Genomic DNA, 22,406 nt, shown 5'->3' on the forward strand with positions numbered 1-22,406 from the left:
TCGCCGGGAAAGCTTCCCGGGTGCACCGCTCCCCCGGAGCCTCGCCTCTTTGGGAAGGATTCGGGAGGGATCGCTTTCTTGGCAGGCGGGATGGGACCCCTGGCGGAAAGGGCGGCTGATTTGGTGCAGCTGGCCATGCAGCGGGCAAAAAGGCGCTTGGTGAGCGGCACCCCCCAGCGGCAGAGGGAACCCAAGCCCTGGAGCTGGTGCCAGCTGATAGAGAGGATGCCGTTGGAAGGGCCTTGAAGCCAGCAGCCCAGGGCAGGAGTCCACAGAGACACGGTGGGGGTGGGGTGGGAGGCTCTAGGGAGCGTTGGTGGATTGGGCCTCCAGCCAAAGCTCCAAGGCCTTCACCTCATTATTCCAGGCACCCCTTTGGAACAACAGGGCGGATCCTGTGGCCTTTCCATGTGACACACTTTCAGGTAGTTGATGTCTCTATTCAAAGTCAGACCAGCTCAGTTCCTTTCCTCCTCCTCCTCCCTCCCTCCCTCCTCCTCCTCCTCCTCCTCCTCCCTCCTCCTCCTCCTCCTCTTCCTCCCTTCTTCCTCCTCTTCCTGGGGCCCAGCATCTTCTTCAGGACCACCAGTGTTGCCTTCCTGGGACTTTTCCCAGTTTCCCTTTCTTCAGGACGGTGCCTAGGATTGGACACAGCACCCCGAGCTGTGGGTTCAGTCTAACAAAGCACATCGGTGGGACGGGCACTTCTTGTCAATGCTCCTTCTGGAGTCTAAAATTGTTTGCAGCCGCAGGAGGCTCCTGCCTTGTCTTCCGTTTGCTCTCAGCTACCCTCCGGGGGGGGGGGGGTTGTTTTCTTCTTAATCAAAACAGGTGGGTGTTCCTCTGAGTTTTGTCCCCTAGAGTGGAAAATGCACTTAACGTCCAGTGCAGCATCCCCGTGGTCAGCTGATCAACATTTAGACACTTGCCAACAGATTCATATTTACGATGGTTGCCATGTCCCCCCGGGGCCATGCGATCACATTTGGCAATTTCCTTAGGAGCAAAGTCAATGAGAAAGACGGGTTCACTTAATGACTATCATTAACACAGTTAAGATTCGCTTAACTGTGGCAAGAAAGGTTGCAGAAAGGGCCAAAATTCACCCAACCGCCGTCTCGCTGAGCAACAGAAATTTTGGGCTCAATTTTGGTGGAAGGTTGAGAACTTACCTGTATGTCCTGCCTTGCTTTCGAGAGGCTGCTGCATCCACCTCTTTATGACCCCTGCCAGAATCTTCCAGGCCCCCTGGGGGGGTGGGCTTTCCTTTCCTCTGGACATCTGCCCCCCTCCTCCCCCCCCCCCCCCGGCAGCGGCCACACCTTGATCTGGCTTGTTGGACAGAGCCACAAGAGGCCTGGTGGATTCACACATCTCGTTCAGAGAGCCTCCACCTTGTGTGCTCGCGATGGTGAGGCAGAATCAAGTCCAAGGTTTCCCTTCTGTCCGGCTGGTTCCGAGATGGGCCTCCTACCTGCTCAGTCCACCTCCAGGGTTCAGAAACACACAGATGCAAAGCGATTGTGTTGTGAAGCAACCTGGGCTTTAGACTTTAGCCAGGTGCCACCAGCACCATCGCCAGGTGATGATGAATACTTAAAAATGACACAGTAAAATTTTCATAAAAGTTAGAACACCATAGATTTACTGATTAAATCACCTGAATATGAAATAATCTTTGTGGAATCTGCCAGATTTAGTGGCCATTTCGCAAGGAAGAAAGCCCCAGTGGGAATAACAAAGGCTTCACCTAACATCTTAGGATGACCCACTGACAGCCCAAGTCCTTCACCAGCGCAGCCTTGTGCAGCCTGAGCCGGGAAAGACCTTCCAGAGAGCAGCAGAGGCCCCCCGCGTGGGCTTTGCCCGAGGAGGACACGGCTGCTCAGAAAGAAGGACAGGCAGGAAGATGCTGCAGGCCCTGACCCTCACCTGCTGAGGGCGCCCTGCCCGTCGGAGGGCTGCTGCCTGCTGCCTGCGTAGCCCACTTTCACCTCCTTTTTACTTCTTTCTCTCCCCCCCCCCCAAACCTCAGCCTGCCTGTCCTGCCTTGTCGCTTTGGGGAAGGGCTGCCTCCGGCTCCTCCACGGAAGTCAACTTGGCTTCCTTTGCACAGAAACTTTGGCATTCCTTATAAAGAGCAATCTTCACTCTAATTGCATTTGAATTAGGGCAAAATCACATAATTGCAGAGTAATTACTTGTTAAAAGGCGGCCTTTCTGCATCAGTCCTATGGGATCAAGGAGCACAGGGCAGGGGGAGTCCATGCCTGGAGCTGCCTCCCCCCCAGCCTCCCAACTGGCCATCCCTCCCTCCCTCCCTCCCTCCCTCTCCATGGAGGCTGCTCGGAGAGATGGTGGGCAGGACCACACGGTTTGAGGTCCTGGGGGAAAAGGTGATCAGATGCTTCCAGATGTTGGGTGAAGAAGAAAAAAAGGGGCAAGATGCTGGAAGACCCTGGTTTTAAGCCCTCTCTTGCCTTTGGTCTTGATCTTGTATTCTGATTGGCGGTCAGACTCCCGTGGGGCCACGCGGGAGCAACTCTGGCTATGCCTTGAGTCCAAGTTTACTTGCCTTGCTGGCTGATGTCATTTTCCCAGGTGCCCTGTGGTGAGTTTCTGTTTGTTAGATGCCTCTGCCTGAAGGGGGTAGATCTTTGTTATGTAGATGGCCCATTGACAAAGGTGGGGGCTATTAAGAGTGAGCCTGCTTCCTCCTAAAAACATGTTTCTCCATTTCTTATCCAGAGAAATATAATAATCTGCTTTTTTAATATTTCCCAGGATATTTCATTTTTCTAGGAGAGGAGTGCATTTTAACTCCCTACAGTGGTCTCTGTTGAACCCTCTTGCTCCGCCATGCAAAGGTTAGGGCTCACCCTCCCCCAATCCCTGGCCTGCACTCTCCCCCTGCCCCTCTCCACCCTGCATTGCAGCATCCCCAGCAGGAGAAGTGGGGCTGCCACCCAGCTGCTTGTGCTCCTTGGAGCCAAAGGGGGGGGGACCGGGGGCTTCTCCAGCAAAGGACATTTTCCCAAGTGGGACAGAGGAGGGGCCGCCCAGCCCGTTCCCCCCCCCCTTCGCCCAATACCTCTTCCCTCCAGAGGGCGAATTGGTCAGGGAAACACCGGGGGGAGCTCCTGCTATGGGCTCTTCAGAATGGGACCGGGCTGCCCAGGCCCTTTTATGGAGCCGGTGGGGTGGAGCAGCATGAGGAGCCTGGGAACCCAGCCTGGTCCTCAAGAGCCCTTTGCGGCTCTCCCTCGGATGCGCCGAGCAAGGGCGGGAGGGGAGCCAGTGCATCTGCCACCTTCGTGACGGGGACGGGCAACCAAGCAGACCCGCCCTCACGCTTCCCAGAGCTGGTGCTTCTCCCAACAGGTCATGCCACTTTGGGTGGTGGGAGGAGCGGCCCAGGCTGCCTTGCGGGGGGGGGGGCATGGCACGTCCAGGCTTAGACCTCAGTGGGCTGGCTGAGATTGCAGTTCAGACGGGCTGCTACGGCACCACCACATACTTAACCAGGCTGGCCAGCTCAGGCCTTTGGGCTCCCTTGGGACACTCAGCTGACATTCAACCTGGCTGAGTTTCCTGAGGTTGCCAAATAGCTCTGCCGGTTTGCTTGCATAGGCTTTCTGTTGTGCAAGGCCGCAAAAGTTGTCTGCCCGCCTTTCTTTCCAGAAGGACCAGACCACCACCCCCGGGGGGGGGGGCATTTGGGGAGAGACAGGAAGAGGGTGGGGGCAACTGGCCTTCAGCCCCCAACCTGGCTGGGAAACTCTTGGATGCAGCCACCACCGTCTTCTTCTTCTTCCCCTTCCCCCTTTTCTTTAAATACAATTTTTTATTTTTATTAAACAAACAACACACACACACACACACACACACCAAAAGAAAAACGGGGAAAAAAGCATCATCCCATACAGCATGTTGTTTGGTTACAAGTGTTTTTACATCCGTATTCTCTTTTTTTTTTCATTCTTGCCTTCAAAAGTTTTATTTCTTTTAAAACACAAATATTTCAACATTCCTCAATCAATAAAACATCGAAGTACAATTTTTTTGTATGCCCCTCCCTCCACCCCCCCAACCCCCTCCTCCTCCCCCCCCCCGACTTCCCAGAACCCGTACACGGTATGGATTTTTAACAAACACAGTCTAAAATCTATTGAGAAAAAAGAAACAAAGAAATTAATGACATTCTGCATTGACCTTAGCTTCTTCTTGCTGAACTAACTTTAAACAATTTAAATCATTTCTGATCTTAAACATTAAATTTATGTTCCAGCAATTAATAAAACTCTGCTGTCTGACTATGCAGCTATAAGTAAAGACGCTGAATTTCTCCCTTTACTTTGAAATTTGAGGCTTGGCAAAACTTTCAGAAAATAAGCATTGTAACAAGACAGTTCAGCAGATTCATCACCATTTAAATTCCAGATAAGCAAGATTAATGAGAGAATGAAAGTCTTGTAAAAGTGAAACTAATTAAAAAGCCTCTGCTGGCCGATTGTAAAACAAGTGATAAGGATACTCCTTTGAAATTTTAGATTACCGGAGAGTCCAGCCTGCTCGGCGCCATTTTAAAAGCCTCTAAGTAAGTAGATTTTCAGAGAAAGCTCTTGTAAAAATAAGAAGCTAAAATCTTGGTAAACATTTAATTTCCACGTGGACGGATTCAGCTCGTGATAAAATCAAATAAATCAAAACTTTGAACTGAGTGGGGGAGACCTACTTTGTATCGCACAAGGCAGTTTGAAGTTCCCAGCACGGACGCCGTTCTGCTTTGGGCTGCCCCCCCTCTCTCTGCAGTCACAAAAGCTGCAAAAATTGAAGGGCATTTGCCAGCAAAACAATTCTTCTTCCCTTCTTGCCTGAAGGATAAGAAAACCTGTTAAGACGTCAGATGGATGATCATCTAAACAGGTACATAACCAGGAATTCGGGGACAGCTAATTTTTAAGCTGCCACCATCAGCAGGCTCCTCCCAGGAAGTCCATATTCTCGAATAACATTTACCATCTCAGATTTTTCACCTAGTATAACTAAATACCTCACTTTCATTTTACAGTATATGTTCAATTACAATTAGTATTATTATTTTCCCAATAAATCATAATTCCCTTACATTCTTGATTGTCTATTTGATAACAGTATACCTTTATATAATCACAAATCCCAATATGAATTTTTTTTTTACCAACCATTTATATTTGTATGTCACTATTTTCAATTATGCAGAATTCCACCAATCAACTATCGGGTATGCTTATGTTCATTATTGTCCTTGTACACCACACATTCAATTAGAAATATTATTCCTTCATCTTTCAACAAAATATTCTAAATAGTCACTACATATATATACCAACCCTAACCCCTTCCCCTTTGTAGCTTCTGTTGCCTTAAGAAAGTTCAAAACATCCTTAAAGATCCATCTCATCCTGGCCTTCTTTTTTTGAACTATTGCCATCTGGCAAACGGTACCGGACAATAAAAACAAAGACAAATAGGCTGTTGTTTCAAAATAATTTTTAAAAAATGGAACTAAAAAAGCTAATGGTTTGGTTTATTAGATTTATATGCTGCCCTTCTCCCAAGGACTCAGGGCGGCATACAACATTAAAAAAACACATATTACAAAAGTTAAAAAGAATTAAATAGAATATCCAAAACAAGCCCAATTAAAATTGACAATGACATTTTTTAAAAAAAATTAAAATTAAAATTAACAGTGATCAATAATTTATTTTGCTTTGTTCCAGCCAGGCTGGCCTGCTGGAAAAGCAAACTTTTTAGGGCGCGTCGGAAGGACCGGAGGTTGGGGATTATACGAAGCTCCCGGGGCAGCTCATTCCAGAGGGCAGGCGCTCCCACAGAGAAGGCTCTCCCCCTGGGGGTCGCTAGCCCAGTGTTTTTCAACCACTGTGCCGCGGCACACTAGTGTGCCGTGACATAGTGTAAGGTGTGCCGTGGGAAAAAGACTTTATATATAGTCAATATAGGCACAGAGTTAAATTTTTTAAACATTTTCTTTTTTTTTTTATTATTATTTTTATTTTTTGGTTACATAGACAACAATGGGAAAGGGAGAGGATGGAGAGAAAAAAAAAGGGGGGGGAGGGAAAGCCCATCTTCACATACAATATGTCGTTTAATCACAGGTGCATCCCTACTAAGTTTATACATTCCGTATCTCTCTATTGTATATTTAATAAGCACCACAATAAGCTAGGATTTAAAAAACAAAAAACAACAAAGTAAAACAAGGGAGAGAGGAAGAGGAAAAAAAAAAAAGGGTAAGGGAAGGGGGGGGAGGCCAAAAAGGACAAAAAAAAAAAAAGTTCAAAAAGAGAAGGGGAAAAGAGAAAAAAAAAAGGGTGGGGGGAGGGGGGAAGGCCAAAAAGGACAAAAAAGGTCCAAAAAGGAAGGGGGGAAAAAGACAAAAAAAAAAAAAAACCAAAAAAAAAAAAAAAGAAAGAAAAAGAAAAAAAAAACCATCATCACATGCAGCATGTCGTTTGATTACGGTTGTTTTAACATCTACCTCTTCAAATAATGTTTACCATCTCAGATATTTCCTCTAATGTAACTAAAGGTCTCATTTTCCTTCTACCATATATATTCAGTTAACATTAGCATTGTTTTCCCCCAGAGAATATACTTCTATTCATTGTTAACCTTGCATTTCATACCTTCAAACAGAGATCTTATTCCTTCATTGTTCAACAAGGCATCGCTGCCTATATATACCAGTTTTCATTTGTTCCCCTACTGGAATTACCTTATCAGCAGCGAAATATCATTATAATAAATTCTTAACCTTATACATTATATCACCAGACCTTATATTAGTACTTCCTTATATCATTGTTGAATTATTTCACAGCATAATTATATCATCATTTACTTTTTCCAATTAAAGCATAAGTATATCATTTTTCATTTCCAAAATTTTGTTCTTTTTCCCTTAGCCATTGATAAAACAGGTCCCATATCTTATAAAATTGTTCATCCTCTTGCTCTCTAATTTCAAATGTCAATTTACTCATTTCGGCACAGTCCATTATTTTTCGAATGATTTCTTCCTCTTTTGGTATTGTTTCATTTTTCCAGTTTTTTGCAAATACAATTCTGGCTGCTGTTACAACATTTACAATCAAATATTTTAAGTCTTTGTTGTAGGTTTCTGGTAAAATTCCCAATAAAAAGACCTCTGGTTTAAAGTCTATTTGTTTATGTATCATTTTTTAAACATTTTCTAATGGTGGTGTGCCTCGTGATTTTTTTCATGAAAAAAGTGTGCCTTTGCACAAAAAAGATTGAAAAACACTGCGCTAGCCGACACTGTCTGGCTGACGGCACCCTGAGGAGGCCAACCCTGTGGGATCGCACTGGACGGTGGGAGGCTACCGGTGGCAGTAGGTGGTCTCGCAGGTACCCTGGGCCTAAGCCATGGAGCGCTTTAAAGGTCATAATTAGTACCTTGAATCGCACCCGGAAGACAACCGGCAATCAGTGCAGGCCGCCTAAAAGGGGGGCAACATGGGAGCACCTGGGTGCCCCCATGACAACCCGCGCAGCCGCATTCTGGACCAGTTGAAGCCTCCGGGTGCTCTTCAAGGGCAGCCCAATGTAGAGAGCGTTGCAGTAGTCCAGGCGAGAAAGGACGAGGGCACAAGTGACTGTGCACAGAGCATCCTGATCCAGGAAGGGGCGCAACTGACGTATCAGGAGAATAATCAAGGCTCACCCCAGTGTTAATTTATTAACCGCGGGACTGAAGGAATTCCCTCCAGAAAGTAATGAGAGAGGCTCCTGCAAGCTGAAGGATTGTCCTCACATTCATACAGGAAAGGAGGAGAAAATCCGAGTCATACATCTGCATAGCTAATAGATAGTGTAAGCGTGAATATTCATAATCAGCAAACCTCAAGTTACTTTCCTGGCTTTCTACTGTTAATATTCTCAATGTCTTAAGAAGAAGAAATGCATCAGTTTAGATAAAGCACCATGAAAACCAAGACTGTCCCAATCAGCTTCCGTTCCCTTCTTTGCTTCCACCTGCTCCCACAGCTCTAAAACCTTGTTTTCCTTTTCTCTCTGCAGGACCTCCCTGACCATCATAGCAGGCGCAGCAGCAGCAGCAGCAGCAGCAATAATGGAAGCCCCACAGCCAACAGGTTCAAAGACCACCAACATCAGAAGCATCTCAGGAGTCTTTGTGGAAGCTTCTGGCAAGACCATGAGCCTGGCACAAGCTCTCCAGGACCACCTGATCCAACCGGATGTTGCCCTGGCCCTCCTGGAAGCCCAGGCAGCCACAGGTGGCATCGTTGACCTGGAGGGCGAGCGGCTCCTCCCTGTGGCGGAGGCCCTGGCAGTGGGATTGGCGGGGCTGGAAATGAAGGAGAAGTTGCTGTGCGCAGAGCGGGCAGTGACGGGTTTCCCTGACCCCTACACAGAGGAGAAGATCTCCCTCTACCAAGCCATCCAGAAAGAGCTGATCGGAAGAAAGCTGGGCCTGCATCTCCTGGAAGCCCAGATAGCCACCGGAGGGGTCCTTGAGCCTGTCTCTGGCCATCGCATCTCTCTGCAAGAGGCCTATGCACGGGGCTACTTGGACGAGGCCTTGGGTGGCTCCCTCTCTGACCCGGGCAACGAGGAGGCCCAGGGCTTCAGGGACCCTAATACCGACCAGAGGGTCCCCTACGCAGAACTGATGAGGAGGTGTGTTGCAGACCCAGCCAAAGGCCTGCTCTTGCTGCCTCTCAAGATCTCTTTCCCTGGACTGAGAGGGGCCGTGACTAGCCAGGAGCTGCTGGATTCTGGAGTCATGGACTCCGCCACCTTTGAAGCCCTCCAGAAGGGGGAGGTGACTGTGCAGGAAGTGGCAGAGATGGACGTGGTGCAGCAGTCCACGTCGGAGATTGCCAGCATCGCTGGAGTAGCCGTCCTTCCAACGAATGAACGCAAGAGTCTTTACCAGGCCTTAGTGGAGCACCTCCTTCCTCCTGGCGTGGCTGAAATTCTCATGCAGGCTCAGGTGGCCTCGGGCTATTTAATTGACCCTGTAAAGAATGCAAAATTAACGGTGGCCGAGGCCGTCCGGGCAGGAGTTGTTGGGCCAGAGCTCTTTGGGAAATTGACTGTAGCCGAGAGAGCTGTCACGGGATACAAAGATCCCTACACAGGGGAGACCATCTCTTTGTTTCAAGCCATGCAGAAACACCTGGTGCCCAGAAACCAAGGCCTTTTCCTGCTGGATGTCCAGCTGGCCACTGGAGGCATCATTGACCCACATGCCCATCACCGGCTTCCTACAAAGACGGCCCTGCAGAGGGGCCATTTGGATGAAGAGACGTACAAGCTGCTGTGCAAACCTACGAACGAGGCCCGCAGATTCTTTGAGCCCAACTCAAAGGAAAAAGTGTCCTATGGGGAGCTGCTCTTGCGGGGCGTCTCTGATCCGGATACCGGGCTCTGCCTCTTGCCCGTTCCTGGAGATCACAAGAGGAGCCAGACCTTCATTGACCACAATACGAAGCTGGCCCTGAAAAACACCACGGTGTCCGTGGCTTCCGGGAGGTTCAAGAGAAGGCCCGTATCCCTCTGGAAGCTCCTCTTCTCGGAATACCTGACAGGAGAGCAGAGGAGAACTCTGACACAGCGATTCTCCTCCGGGTCCCTCTCTGCTCAGCAGCTGGCTGACAAAATCCGCCTCATGGTGGAGCAAACCGTTGCCGATTCCCGAGTCACCTTTGAAGGCCTGAGGGAAAAGGTGACCCCTGCTCAGCTCCTGAGCTCTGAAATCATCAACAGAGACTTATTTGAGAAGTTAACGCAGGGAGAGACCCTGGTCAAGGAGGTGACTAACATGGCCACGGTGAGGAAGTACTTGGAAGGGACTGGCAGCATTGGTGGGTTGCTCCTGCCTGACTCCCAGGAGAGACTGAGCATCTACGAAGCCAAGAGGAAGGGCTTCCTCCGCCCGGGAACGGCACTCATCCTTCTGGAGGCTCAAGCGGCCACGGGACACATCATTGACCCCGTGGCCAATCAGAGATATTCTGTGGAAGAGGCCTTGCGTGGCAACCTCATAGGTCCAGATGTGTATAGCAAGTTGCTGGCGGCTGAGAAAGCAGTGACTGGCTATAAGGATCCTTATACTGGGAACAAGATCTCCCTTTTCCAGGCAATGAAAAAAGAGCTCATCATCACCAAACATGCCATCCGCCTTCTGGAGGCCCAGATTGCCACCGGTGGCATCATCGATCCTGTCAACAGCCACCGCCTCCCTGTGGAAGTGGCTTACAAACGGGGCTATTTTGAGAAGAAAATGAGCCTGATCCTCTCCGATCCCAGTGATGACACCAAAGGCTTCTTTGATCCAAACACGCAGGAGAACCTAACTTACCTGCAGTTAAAGGAGAAGTGCCTTGTGGAACCCACCACAGGCCTCTGCCTCCTGCCACTCAACAGCAAGAAGCCCCAACCCCTGGACGATGCCACCAAGCAGGCTTTCAGGAGCTCCTGGCTCTTTGTCAAACACGGGCGCTTCCAAGGACAAAGAGTCTCCTTGTGGGATCTGCTGAACTCGGAGTACTTCAGTGAGGGAAAGAGAAAGGAAATCTTCAACCACTACCGCCTCAAGAAGCTCACCCTGGAGCAGATCTGCCTGACTTTGGAAGAGGAAATGAAGAAATGGGCTTGCATCCGGTTCCCAGCAATCCGAGGGAAAGTCAGTGCTTACCACCTGCTGGAGAGAGGCATCATTGACCGGGCCCTCTTGGAGCAGATCCTAGATGGAGCGGTGAGCCCAGAGGACGTGCTGCGCCTTGATTCGGTCCGGAGGTACCTCTATGGCACGGGAAGCATAGGGGGAATTCTGCTGCAGCCTTCCAATGAGAGGCTGAGCCTCTACGAAGCTATGAGAAGGAACATGGTGGTGCCCGGAGTAGCCCTGCCCTTGCTGGAGGCCCAAGCAGCCACTGGATTCCTGGTGGATCCTGTGAGCAGCCAGAAACTTTCCCTGGATGATGCAGTGAAGAAAGGCCTGGTTGGCCCTGAGCTTTATGAGGCCTTGCAACAGGCGGAAGAAGCCGTCACAGGCTACAGGGACCCCTTCACCGGCAAGGTCGTCTCCCTCTTCCAAGCAATGAAGAAAGGCCTTTTGGCAGACAGGAAAGCCAGGCAGCTGATGGAGGCCCAGCTGGCTACTGGGGGGGTCATTGATCCACACAGCGGCCACTACGTCCCCATAGAATTTGCCCAGAGAAATGGCCACCTGGATGAGGAGTTTAGGAAAACCCTTTCCAACCCGGACAGCAACTCCAAGGCTTTCAGCATGCTGGACAGGAGAGAAAGGGTCGGCTACAGCCAGTTGATGGGCCAGTGTCTGGAGGAGGCCCATTCAGGCATTCGCCTCTTGCCTCTGGCACAAACAACGTCTGCTGGCTCCACCGAAGAGCAGACCCAGCAGCGCCTTCAGGAGACCCTCGTGGAGGACAAGGGGGTATCTCTCTGGGACCTCCTGAGTTCCGGTTACTTCACTGAGGAGCAGAAGTCGGACTTTTTGGAGAAGTACAGCTCTGGAGCAGTTTCCCTCCGCCAGCTGGTCAGCCTGGTCCAGGAGCGTATTAACGACATAGACATGAAAGCTAAGACGCAGGCCACTCTACAAGGCCTGAGAGGAGCGGTGCCAGCCGTCTGGCTCGTAGATGCAGGCATCATTTCAGAAAAGGTGTTTGCTGAGCTGGCCCAAGGCAAGAGGTCTCCCCGAGAAGTGTCCGAGATGGAAAGCGTCAAGCCGTACTTGCAGGGCACAGGAAGCATTGCTGGAGTTTTCCTTCAGTCCTCCAAAGAAAAAATGGGCATTTACCAAGCTATGCGGGAAAGGCTTCTCCTGCCACGGATGGCGGCACAGCTGCTCAGCACCCAGGCAGCCACTGGCTCCATCGTGGACCCGGTGTCTAATCGGAGGTTTGCCGCCGTTGAGGATGCCATCAAAAGTGGCGTTGTGGGAGAAGAGCTGATGGAAGAGTTGCTGCAAGCCGAGAGGGCAGTGACTGGCTTCCCTGACCCCTACTCGGGGAAACCAATCTCGGTGTGCCAGGCTATTAGGAAGGAGCTCCTCCCTGCCGGCGTGGGCATCCCCATGCTTCAGGCTCAGCTGGCCACCGGAGGAATCATTGACCCTGTTCACTGCCACCACCTGCCCCTCCAAGTGGCCTTCAAGCACGGCTTGATTGACGAAGAAATGCAGATGGCTCTTTCTCAGGACAGCAAGGAGATCCAGGTTTTCTTTGACCCGAATACCCAGGAGAGCCTGACCTACCAGCGCCTGAAGGACAGGTGCATCCAGGATCCTGAGTCGGGGCTCTGGCTTCTCCCACTGTCTGAAGAGGCAGCTTTTTATGGAGACCAGCAAGCCGTGGAAGTGCTAAACTCTTTCCTTGTCTCGGTCAGCACTGGGAGGTTTAAGGGGCAAGAGGTTTCTCTCTGGGACTTGCTTCACTCAGAGTACATCCCGGATACCAAGCGGAGGGAGCTGGTGCTGAGATACAAAGGTGCACACGAGGAGCTTCTTCAGGAAATGGCATCATCCATCAAGAATGTCATCGAAGAGACAGAGCAACAAGGCAAGAGGTTCACCTTCAAAGGCCTGAGGAAGAAGGTGTCAGCCAACGACCTCTTCCAGTCCCAGCTGATAGACATGACGACCCTGGACGAACTCAGGCAGGGGAAGACAACTGTCCAGGAAGTCAGCGAGATGGATTCCGTCAAGTGCTTCCTGGAGGGGTGCAACTTCATTGCAGGGGTCCTCATAGAACCGGATCATGAAAAAATGAGCCTCTATCAAGCCATGAGGCGAGGTCTGCTGAGACCAGGGGCAGCTCTGGTCCTACTGGAGGCCCAGGCAGCCACAGGGTACCTCATTGACCCTGTGGAAAACAAGAAGCTCTCTGTGGACGAAGCCATGACAGCAGGGCTGATTGGAAAAGAAATTCATGGGAAGCTGCTGAGTGCAGAAAAAGCCGTCACTGGATACACGGATCCTTACACCAACGGGCAGATCTCCCTCTTCGAGGCCATGAATCAGGAGCTGATTGTGAGGAGCCATGGCATCCGCCTGCTGGAGGCGCAGATTGCTACGGGGGGCATCATCGACCCCGTGCACAGCCACCGCATCCCCGTGGAGGTTGCATATAAGCGAGGCTACTTTGATGAAGACCTGAACCGCATCCTTTTGGACCCCACGGATGATACCAAAGGATTCTTTGACCCCAATACTCACGAGAACCTCACTTACCTTCAGCTTCTCGAACGCTGCATCCAAGATTCAGAAACTGGGCTGTACCTGCTGCAGATTGTCAGAAGAGGGGAAGCCTACTTCTACATTGACGAAGCAACAAAAGGATTTTTGAGAATGCAGACGATGCATGTACAGGTCGGTCGGTATAAAGGCCAAGCGGTCTCTCTGTGGAGCCTCCTCTGTTCCCCATATATCCATGAACAGAAGAGGAAAGATCTGGTCAGGCAGTACAAGGGTGAGAAGCTCAGTTTGCCGCAGCTCTGCAGAACCATTGCCGCCATCGTGGAGGAAACGGAGCGGGCAACCCAGGAGCTGAAGCTGAAGGGGCTGCGGGGGCAAGAGGTCTCTGCTGCAGAGCTCTTCAATGCAGAAATCCTTGACAAGGCGACTGTGGACCGGCTGCACCAGAAGACCCTTCCGCTGCAGCAGCTTGCCCAGAGGGACACCGTGAAGCGCTACCTGGAGGGGACAGGCTGCATTGCAGGTGTCTTGGTAGCCGGGGAGAAGCTGCTTGCCTATGAGGCCATGAAGAGAGGCTTTCTCTCCCCAGAACTCGCTCTGCCGTTACTAGAAGTGCAAGCTGCCACAGGGCTCCTGACTGACCCGCTGGGGAAGAAGTCCCTCTCAGTTGACCAGGCCGTCTCTCTTGGGCTGGTTGGGGAAGAGTTCCACAAGGCGCTCCTCCTTGCTGAGAAAGCCGTTACTGGACACACCGACCCCTCCACAGGAGACAAGGTCTCCCTTTTCCAAGCCATGCAAAGTAAACTGGTAGAGAAGGCCTATGCCCTCCGGCTGCTGGAGGCGCAGATGGCCACGGGGGGCATCATTGACCCCATGCACAGTCACCGCCTCCCTGTGGAGGTGGCTTGCAGGCGGGGCTACTTGGATGAAGAAACCTGCATCCTGCTTTCTGACGAGGGGCTTGTTCCCAAAGGATTTGTAGATCCCAACACCCAGGAAAGGATTACCTACGCTCAGCTCCTGCTCAGGTGCACCAAAGATGCAAAGACAGGGGCATACCTGCTGCCGTTATTGGAGAAGAGAGAGTATATATTTGTGGATGAAAAAACGAAGCGTGTCCTCTCATCTTGCAAAATAAACGTAGGCCTTGGGAAATACAAAGGACATGCCATTTCCCTTTGGGAACTCCTTTCTTCTGACTACATTACAAAAGAAAAGCAGAAAGAAATGATTAAAAAATATAAAGAGGGGGGTGTTGAAATTCTGAAGTCTATCGCAGGGCAAATACTGAAGATAATAGAGGAAAGAGAAGACCACAGAAAAGACATATGGTTCCAAGGACTACGGCGGCAAGTCACAGCTTCCGAACTACAAAAGGCAGAGATCATTGATGAAGAAACGTTGAACAATTTGGAAGCAGGAAAAGAGAGAGCGCAGGATGTCGCCCAGATGGATTCAGTGAAGAGGTACCTGGAAGGCAACAGCTGCATGGCTGGAGTGCTGGTGCCATCCAGGGCAGACCCTTCCAAGTCAGAGAAGATGACCATCTACCAGGCCGTGCGGAAAGGCATTCTGAGGCCAGGCACGGCCCTGGTGTTGCTGGAGGCACAGGCCGCCACGGGCTTCATCATTAACCCATTAAGCAATGAGAGACTTTCTGTAGATCAGGCAGTTGAAGCTGGGCTGGTAGGAGAAGAAATACAGAAAAAGTTACTTAGTGCAGAGAGAGCCGTAACAGGTTACAAGGATCCAAACACAGGAAAAACTATTTCACTCTTCCAAGCAATGAAAAAGGAATTAATCTTAAAAGAGCACGGGATCCGCCTGCTGGAAGCCCAGATTGCCACGGGGGGCATCATTGATCCTGTGCACAGTCACCGCCTCCCCGTGGAAGTAGCGTACAAGCGGGGCTACTTTGATGAGGAAATGAACCGGATCCTCTCTGATCCCACCGACGACACCAAGGGCTTCTTTGACCCAAACACACACGAAAACCTCACTTACCTGAAGCTTCTGCAGCGGTGCCTGCCCGACCCAGAAACTGGTTTGCTGCTGCTCCACGTCATGGACAAGGGCTGCTTCTCCTCTTCCCTCAACGAGAACACCCGGAAGGCTTTGCAGGCGGCCAAGACCCAGATCGGCGTGGGGCTGTTCCGGGACCAAGTGGTTTCTGTATGGGACCTCCTCTTCTCCAGATACATCCTTCCGTCCAAGAGGCAGGACTTGCTGAGGCAGCACAAAGCAGGCACCATGACACTTGAGCGCCTCACCCAAGTCCTCATCGCCATAATCACCGAGGCAGAGGAAAAGAGTGCCAGGCCCATCGGTCACAAAGAAGCTCCCAACCAACCAACCATGACAGCAGATGATGCCACGGATCAACCACCACTTGGAGAGCCCTGGATGAAGACCCTCGAGTCAACGACCGTGGATATGCCTGCAGGCAACTGCCAAGGGCAGAGGGTCACTCTGTGGGACCTGCTCTTCTCAAACAACATTTCCGAGGAGAAGAGGACAGAGTTACTGGACTTGTACAAAAGTGGGCTGCTGTCAACGGAGCGGCTCAGCATCGTCCTCCACGCCTTGGTTGCCAAAAAGGAAGCCACTGGCAGGAAGCTCGATGTGAAGGTGAGGAGTCCAGATCAAGAGGCGGCCGCAGATCCCCGGGCTCTCAGGGATTCCTCCTTAGACCTGGCAAACTGGGAAAGCGCCCTGCGCGCTCAGCTCCTCCCCACACCTTCCCCTGACCAACAGTTCTCCGCTTGGGACATCCTGTTCTCCGAGCGCTTCACAGAGCACGAACGGGAAGAGCTTCTGAGCAGATACAGGAGGGGCAGCCTCCCCCTTGAGGAGCTCACAAAGATTCTCACCGACCGCCTTCTCAGAGCCACAAGCAGCGAACGTCATCTTCCCACAGACTTCCACACATCCAGCTCAAGTGCCGAGGCCGAAGACACCGGAGAAGGGGGGGAAGAGGATCCTGCTGACCTGCGGAAAGAGGAGGCTCTGAAGTCCCAAAAGGTGGAGGTCACGGCTGCGGCGTTTCACGGGCGTAAAGTGTCGGTGTGGGAGGTACTTCATTCCAAGTACATCCCTGTGGAGAAAAGGAAGGAGCTTCTACAACTGTACCGATCGGGCATCCTCACCATTGACCAGATGGAGACCGTGGTCACCGCCATCGTCAATAAGACAGAGGACATGAAAAAGAGAGAACCGTCCCACGCTCCCGTGTCTCCTGGCTCCTGGGAGGGTCTCTTGCGTAACCAGACCGTGACCCTGCAGGTTGGCGAGTTCCAAGGACAGAGGATCTCCGTCTGGGAACTCCTCTTCTCCCAAAGCATTCCAGAAAGCCAAAGAGAGGAGCTGCTGATGAAATACCGATTGGGATCCTTGACCATTCAGGAAATGATCAGCACCCTGATCTCGCTTCACGCCAAGGACAGGGCTTTTTCCCCAGGAGAGGAAGCCACACTTCCCTCCCAGCACAACGAACTGGAACGCACCTTGCGACAGGTGACCATAGACGTGCCGGTGGGTGAGTTTCAAGGCTCCAGGCGATCCGCGTGGGAGCTCCTCTTCTCCAAGTACGTGACTGTGGCCAAGCGCCAGGAGCTGCTGCAGAAGTACCAAGAGAGGTCTGTGGCCCCAGGAGAGCTGGTCCAAATTCTCACCAACCTGCTGGAAGAGATGGAAGACAAGGGAAACCAGCCGAGGTTCTCGGGGCTGAGGAAGCAGGTGTCGGCCTCAGAACTGTTTGCATCCCGCATCATCAACCAAGCCACGCTCTCCGAGTTCGCGCAAGGCACCAAGACGGTGGAAGAGGTCAGCGAGATGGATTCAGTGAAGAGGTACCTGGAAGGCAACAGCTGCATGGCTGGAGTGCTGGTGCCATCCAGGGCAGACCCTTCCAAGTCAGAGAAGATGACCATCTACCAGGCCATGTGGAAAGGCATTCTGAGGCCAGGCACGGCCCTGGTGTTGCTGGAGGCACAGGCCGCCACGGGCTTCATCACCGACCCCCTGGGGAATCAGAAACTCTCCGTCGATGACGCTGTCTCTGTTGAACTGGTGGGGGCCGAGCTGCAGGAGAAGCTTCGCTCTGCAGAGAGGGCTGTGACTGGATATAAGGACCCCTATACGGGAAACAAGCTCTCCCTCTTCCAGGCCATGAAGAAAGGTCTCATAGTCAAAGAGCATGGGATCCGCCTGCTGGAAGCCCAGATTGCCACGGGGGGCATCATTGATCCTGTGCACAGTCACCGCCTCCCCGTGGAAGTAGCGTACAAGCGGGGCTACTTTGATGAGGAAATGAACCGGATCCTCTCTGATCCCACCGACGACACCAAGGGTTTCTTTGACCCAAACACACACGAAAACCTCACTTACCTGAAGCTTCTGCAGCGGTGCCTGCCCGACCCAGAAACTGGTTTGCTGCTGCTCCACGTCATGGACAAGGGCTGCTTCTCCTCTTCCCTCAACGAGAACACCCGGAAGGCTTTGCAGGCGGCCAAGACCCAGATCGGCGTGGGGCTGTTCCGGGACCAAGTGGTTTCTGTATGGGACCTCCTCTTCTCCAGATACATCCTTCCGTCCAAGAGGCAGGACTTGCTGAGGCAGCACAAAGCAGGCACCATGACACTTGAGCGCCTCACCCAAGTCCTCATCGCCATAATCACCGAGGCAGAGGAAAAGAGTGCCAGGCCCATCGGTCACAAAGAAGCTCCCAACCAACCAACCATGACAGCAGATGATGCCACGGATCAACCACCACTTGGAGAGCCCTGGATGAAGACCCTCGAGTCAACGACCGTGGATATGCCTGCAGGCAACTGCCAAGGGCAGAGGGTCACTCTGTGGGACCTGCTCTTCTCAAACAACATTTCCGAGGAGAAGAGGACAGAGTTACTGGACTTGTACAAAAGTGGGCTGCTGTCAACGGAGCGGCTCAGCATCGTCCTCCACGCCTTGGTTGCCAAAAAGGAAGCCACTGGCAGGAAGCTCGATGTGAAGGTGAGGAGTCCAGATCAAGAGGCGGCCGCAGATCCCCGGGCTCTCAGGGGTTCCTCCTTAGACCTGGCAAACTGGGAAAGCGCCCTGCGTGCTCAGCTCCTCCCCACACCTTCCCCTGACCAAGAGTTCTCCGCTTGGGACATCCTGTTCTCCGAGCGCTTCACAGAGCACGAACGGGAAGAGCTTCTGAGCAGATACAGGAGGGGCAGCCTCCCCCTTGAGGAGCTCACAAAGATTCTCACCGACCGCCTTCTCAGAGCCACAAGCAGCGAACGTCATCTTCCCACAGACTTCCACACATCCAGCTCAAGTGCCGAGGCCGAAGACACCGGAGAAGGGGGGGAAGAGGATCCTGCTGACCTGCGGAAAGAGGAGGCTCTGAAGTCCCAAAAGGTGGAGGTCACGGCTGCGGCGTTTCACGGGCGTAAAGTGTCGGTGTGGGAGGTACTTCATTCCAAGTACATCCCTGTGGAGAAAAGGAAGGAGCTTCTACAACTGTACCGATCGGGCATCCTCACCATTGACCAGATGGAGACCGTGGTCACCGCCATCGTCAATAAGACAGAGGACATGAAAAAGAGAGAACCGTCCCACGCTCCCGTGTCTCCTGGCTCCTGGGAGGGTCTCTTGCGTAACCAGACCGTGACCCTGCAGGTTGGCGAGTTCCAAGGACAGAGGATCTCCGTCTGGGAACTCCTCTTCTCCCAAAGCGTTCCAGAAAGCCAAAGAGAGGAGCTGCTGATGAAATACCGATTAGGATCCTTGACCATTCAGGAAATGATCAGCACCCTGGTCTCGCTTCACGCCAAAGACAGGGCTTTTTCCCCAGGAGAGGAAGCCACACTTCCCTCCCAGCACAACGAACTGGAACGCACCTTGCGACAGGTGACCATAGACGTGCCGGTGGGTGAGTTTCAAGGCTCCAGGCGATCCGCGTGGGAGCTCCTCTTCTCCAAGTACGTGACTGTGGCCAAGCGCCAGGAGCTGCTGCAGAAGTACCAAGAGAGGTCTGTGGCCCCAGGAGAGCTGGTCCAAATTCTCACCAACCTGCTGGAAGAGATGGAAGACAAGGGAAACCAGCCGAGGTTCTCGGGGCTGAGGAAGCAGGTGTCGGCCTCAGAACTGTTTGCATCCCGCATCATCAACCAAGCCACGCTCTCCGAGTTCGCGCAAGGCACCAAGACGGTGGAAGAGGTCAGCGAGATGGATTCAGTGAAGAGGTACCTGGAAGGCAACAGCTGCATGGCTGGAGTGCTGGTGCCATCCAGGGCAGACCCTTCCAAGTCAGAGAAGATGACCATCTACCAGGCCATGTGGAAAGGCATTCTGAGGCCAGGCACGGCCCTGGTGTTGCTGGAGGCACAGGCCGCCACGGGCTTCATCACCGACCCCCTGGGGAATCAGAAACTCTCCGTCGATGACGCTGTCTCTGTTGAACTGGTGGGGGCCGAGCTGCAGGAGAAGCTTCGCTCTGCAGAGAGGGCTGTGACTGGATATAAGGACCCCTATACGGGAAACAAGCTCTCCCTCTTCCAGGCCATGAAGAAAGGTCTCATAGTCAAAGAGCATGGGATCCGCCTGCTGGAAGCCCAGATTGCCACGGGGGGCATCATTGATCCTGTGCACAGTCACCGCCTCCCCGTGGAAGTAGCGTACAAGCGGGGCTACTTTGATGAGGAAATGAACCGGATCCTCTCTGATCCCACCGACGACACCAAGGGTTTCTTTGACCCAAACACACACGAAAACCTCACTTACCTGAAGCTTCTGCAGCGGTGCCTGCCCGACCCAGAAACTGGTTTGCTGCTGCTCCACGTCATGGACAAGGGCTGCTTCTCCTCTTCCCTCAACGAGAACACCCGGAAGGCTTTGCAGGCGGCCAAGACCCAGATCGGCGTGGGGCTGTTCCGGGACCAAGTGGTTTCTGTATGGGACCTCCTCTTCTCCAGATACATCCTTCCGTCCAAGAGGCAGGACTTGCTGAGGCAGCACAAAGCAGGCACCATGACACTTGAGCGCCTCACCCAAGTCCTCATCGCCATAATCACCGAGGCAGAGGAAAAGAGTGCCAGGCCCATCGGTCACAAAGAAGCTCCCAACCAACCAACCATGACAGCAGATGATGCCACGGATCAACCACCACTTGGAGAGCCCTGGATGAAGACCCTCGAGTCAACGACCGTGGATATGCCTGCAGGCAACTGCCAAGGGCAGAGGGTCACTCTGTGGGACCTGCTCTTCTCAAACAACATTTCCGAGGAGAAGAGGACAGAGTTACTGGACTTGTACAAAAGTGGGCTGCTGTCAACGGAGCGGCTCAGCATCGTCCTCCACGCCTTGGTTGCCAAAAAGGAAGCCACTGGCAGGAAGCTCGATGTGAAGGTGAGGAGTCCAGATCAAGAGGCGGCCGCAGATCCCCGGGCTCTCAGGGATTCCTCCTTAGACCTGGCAAACTGGGAAAGCGCCCTGCGCGCTCAGCTCCTCCCCACACCTTCCCCTGACCAACAGTTCTCCGCTTGGGACATCCTGTTCTCCGAGCGCTTCACAGAGCACGAACGGGAAGAGCTTCTGAGCAGATACAGGAGGGGCAGCCTCCCCCTTGAGGAGCTCACAAAGATTCTCACCGACCGCCTTCTCAGAGCCACAAGCAGCGAACGTCATCTTCCCACAGACTTCCACACATCCAGCTCAAGTGCCGAGGCCGAAGACACCGGAGAAGGGGGGGAAGAGGATCCTGCTGACCTGCGGAAAGAGGAGGCTCTGAAGTCCCAAAAGGTGGAGGTCACGGCTGCGGCGTTTCACGGGCGTAAAGTGTCAGTGTGGGAGGTACTTCATTCCAAGTACATCCCTGTGGAGAAAAGGAAGGAGCTTCTACAACTGTACCGATCGGGCATCCTCACCATTGACCAGATGGAGACCGTGGTCACCGCCATCGTCAATAAGACAGAGGAAATGAAATCAGGAAATCAGCATCCTTCACAGTATGACCTTTTTCAGTACACATTGGAGTTGGAGGACATCAATGACATTATCCGTAATATCCAGGACCAGAGAACATCCACCTGGGATCCTTTCTTTTTCAGGTGTGTGTCTAAGACCAGTCAGGAAATGAGTCACCTCAAATCTCGAGAATTGGCAGGTAGTGTCCCTGCAGATGGCAGGGTGATGTCTACTGCGGTTACACAAATGGGGACCTCAAGCGATGGGGCTTCTGTCTTTTGCGAGCCTTCACTCGGAAACATTTCCTTTCCCCAAGCCTCTGAGGAGCCTTTGGTAGAAAGCACATTTCACTCACAGAGTGATTTAAAGTCTCGATTGTTAAATTTCCCAGTTGCTGAGTTCCATGGAAAAGAAGCCTCATTGTGGGATCTGCTGCATTCTCAGTACATTTCCCACGAGAAAAGGAAGGAGCTGCTGCAGCTCTATCAATTGGGCGATCTCACCCTTGATCAGATGGAATCGGCGGTGATCGGCACCATCCACCCAGACGAGGGGGGGGAAGAGTGGCCGAGCAGAGGCTGGTCAACAAGCGGCAGCCCCGATTCCACAGCAGCAGCTGACAGTGCGTCCCAGGCTCAGCAGCTGCAGTTGAAGAAGACGTTGAGGGCCACTCTGGTCCCTGTGACGGTGGGAGAATATAAGGGGCAACGCATGTGTGTTCTGGATCTCCTCTTTTCTAGATACGTCCCTCAGGATAAAAGGCAGGAGCTCCTTGAACTATACAGGGCGGGGACTTTACTCGTCGAGGACTTGATAAGCACAATCACTGGCCTGCTGGAAGAGGCGGAACGCCAGCAGGAGAAGCCAGAAACCAAGAAAAGGGCTGTGCGTCGAAAAGAGAGGCAGGACCAAGGGGGAGACCTGTAAGCAACAGGCCATCTTGCTGGAGCTGATTCTTTTCTCTCTCATCCACCCAGGAGCCTCCGGCCACCCCCACCAAGTGCAGCCTCTCTGGCTGCCATCCCTTTGGCCTCTCACTCCTTTGCTGCTGCATCCGGCTTGGGCGGGCGGTGGGATTTCTCCCCGGGGTTCCCAGGGAATGCTCTCCAGCCGTCTCACTGTTTGTTCCTGGGAACCCCACTGGCTTTGGCTTTCTAGAACCCAGATACCAGTGAAAGCA

General features: G+C 52.4%; 1 protein-coding gene across 1 annotated transcript in view; it reads left to right on the plus strand.

Moving 5' to 3' along the window:
* The first annotated feature begins 8,116 nt into the window (after positions 1 to 8,116).
* The window catches only part of EPPK1 (epiplakin 1), a 35,148-nt gene continuing 20,858 nt past the window's right edge, over positions 8,117 to 22,406 (plus strand). Inside the window, exon 1 of the mRNA XM_087703532.1 lies at positions 8,117 to 22,149. Coding sequence (XP_087559658.1) covers positions 8,162 to 22,149 — 13,988 coding nt within the window. The 5' untranslated portion in view covers positions 8,117 to 8,161. The remainder of the gene's footprint in view (positions 22,150 to 22,406) is intronic.

This window comes from Thamnophis sirtalis, unplaced genomic scaffold (genome assembly GCF_051295495.1).
Source record: "Thamnophis sirtalis isolate CommonGarterSnake01/CBP01778 unplaced genomic scaffold, rThaSir2_p1.2 scaffold_2, whole genome shotgun sequence".
Classification (NCBI taxonomy): Eukaryota; Metazoa; Chordata; class Lepidosauria; order Squamata; family Natricidae; genus Thamnophis; species Thamnophis sirtalis.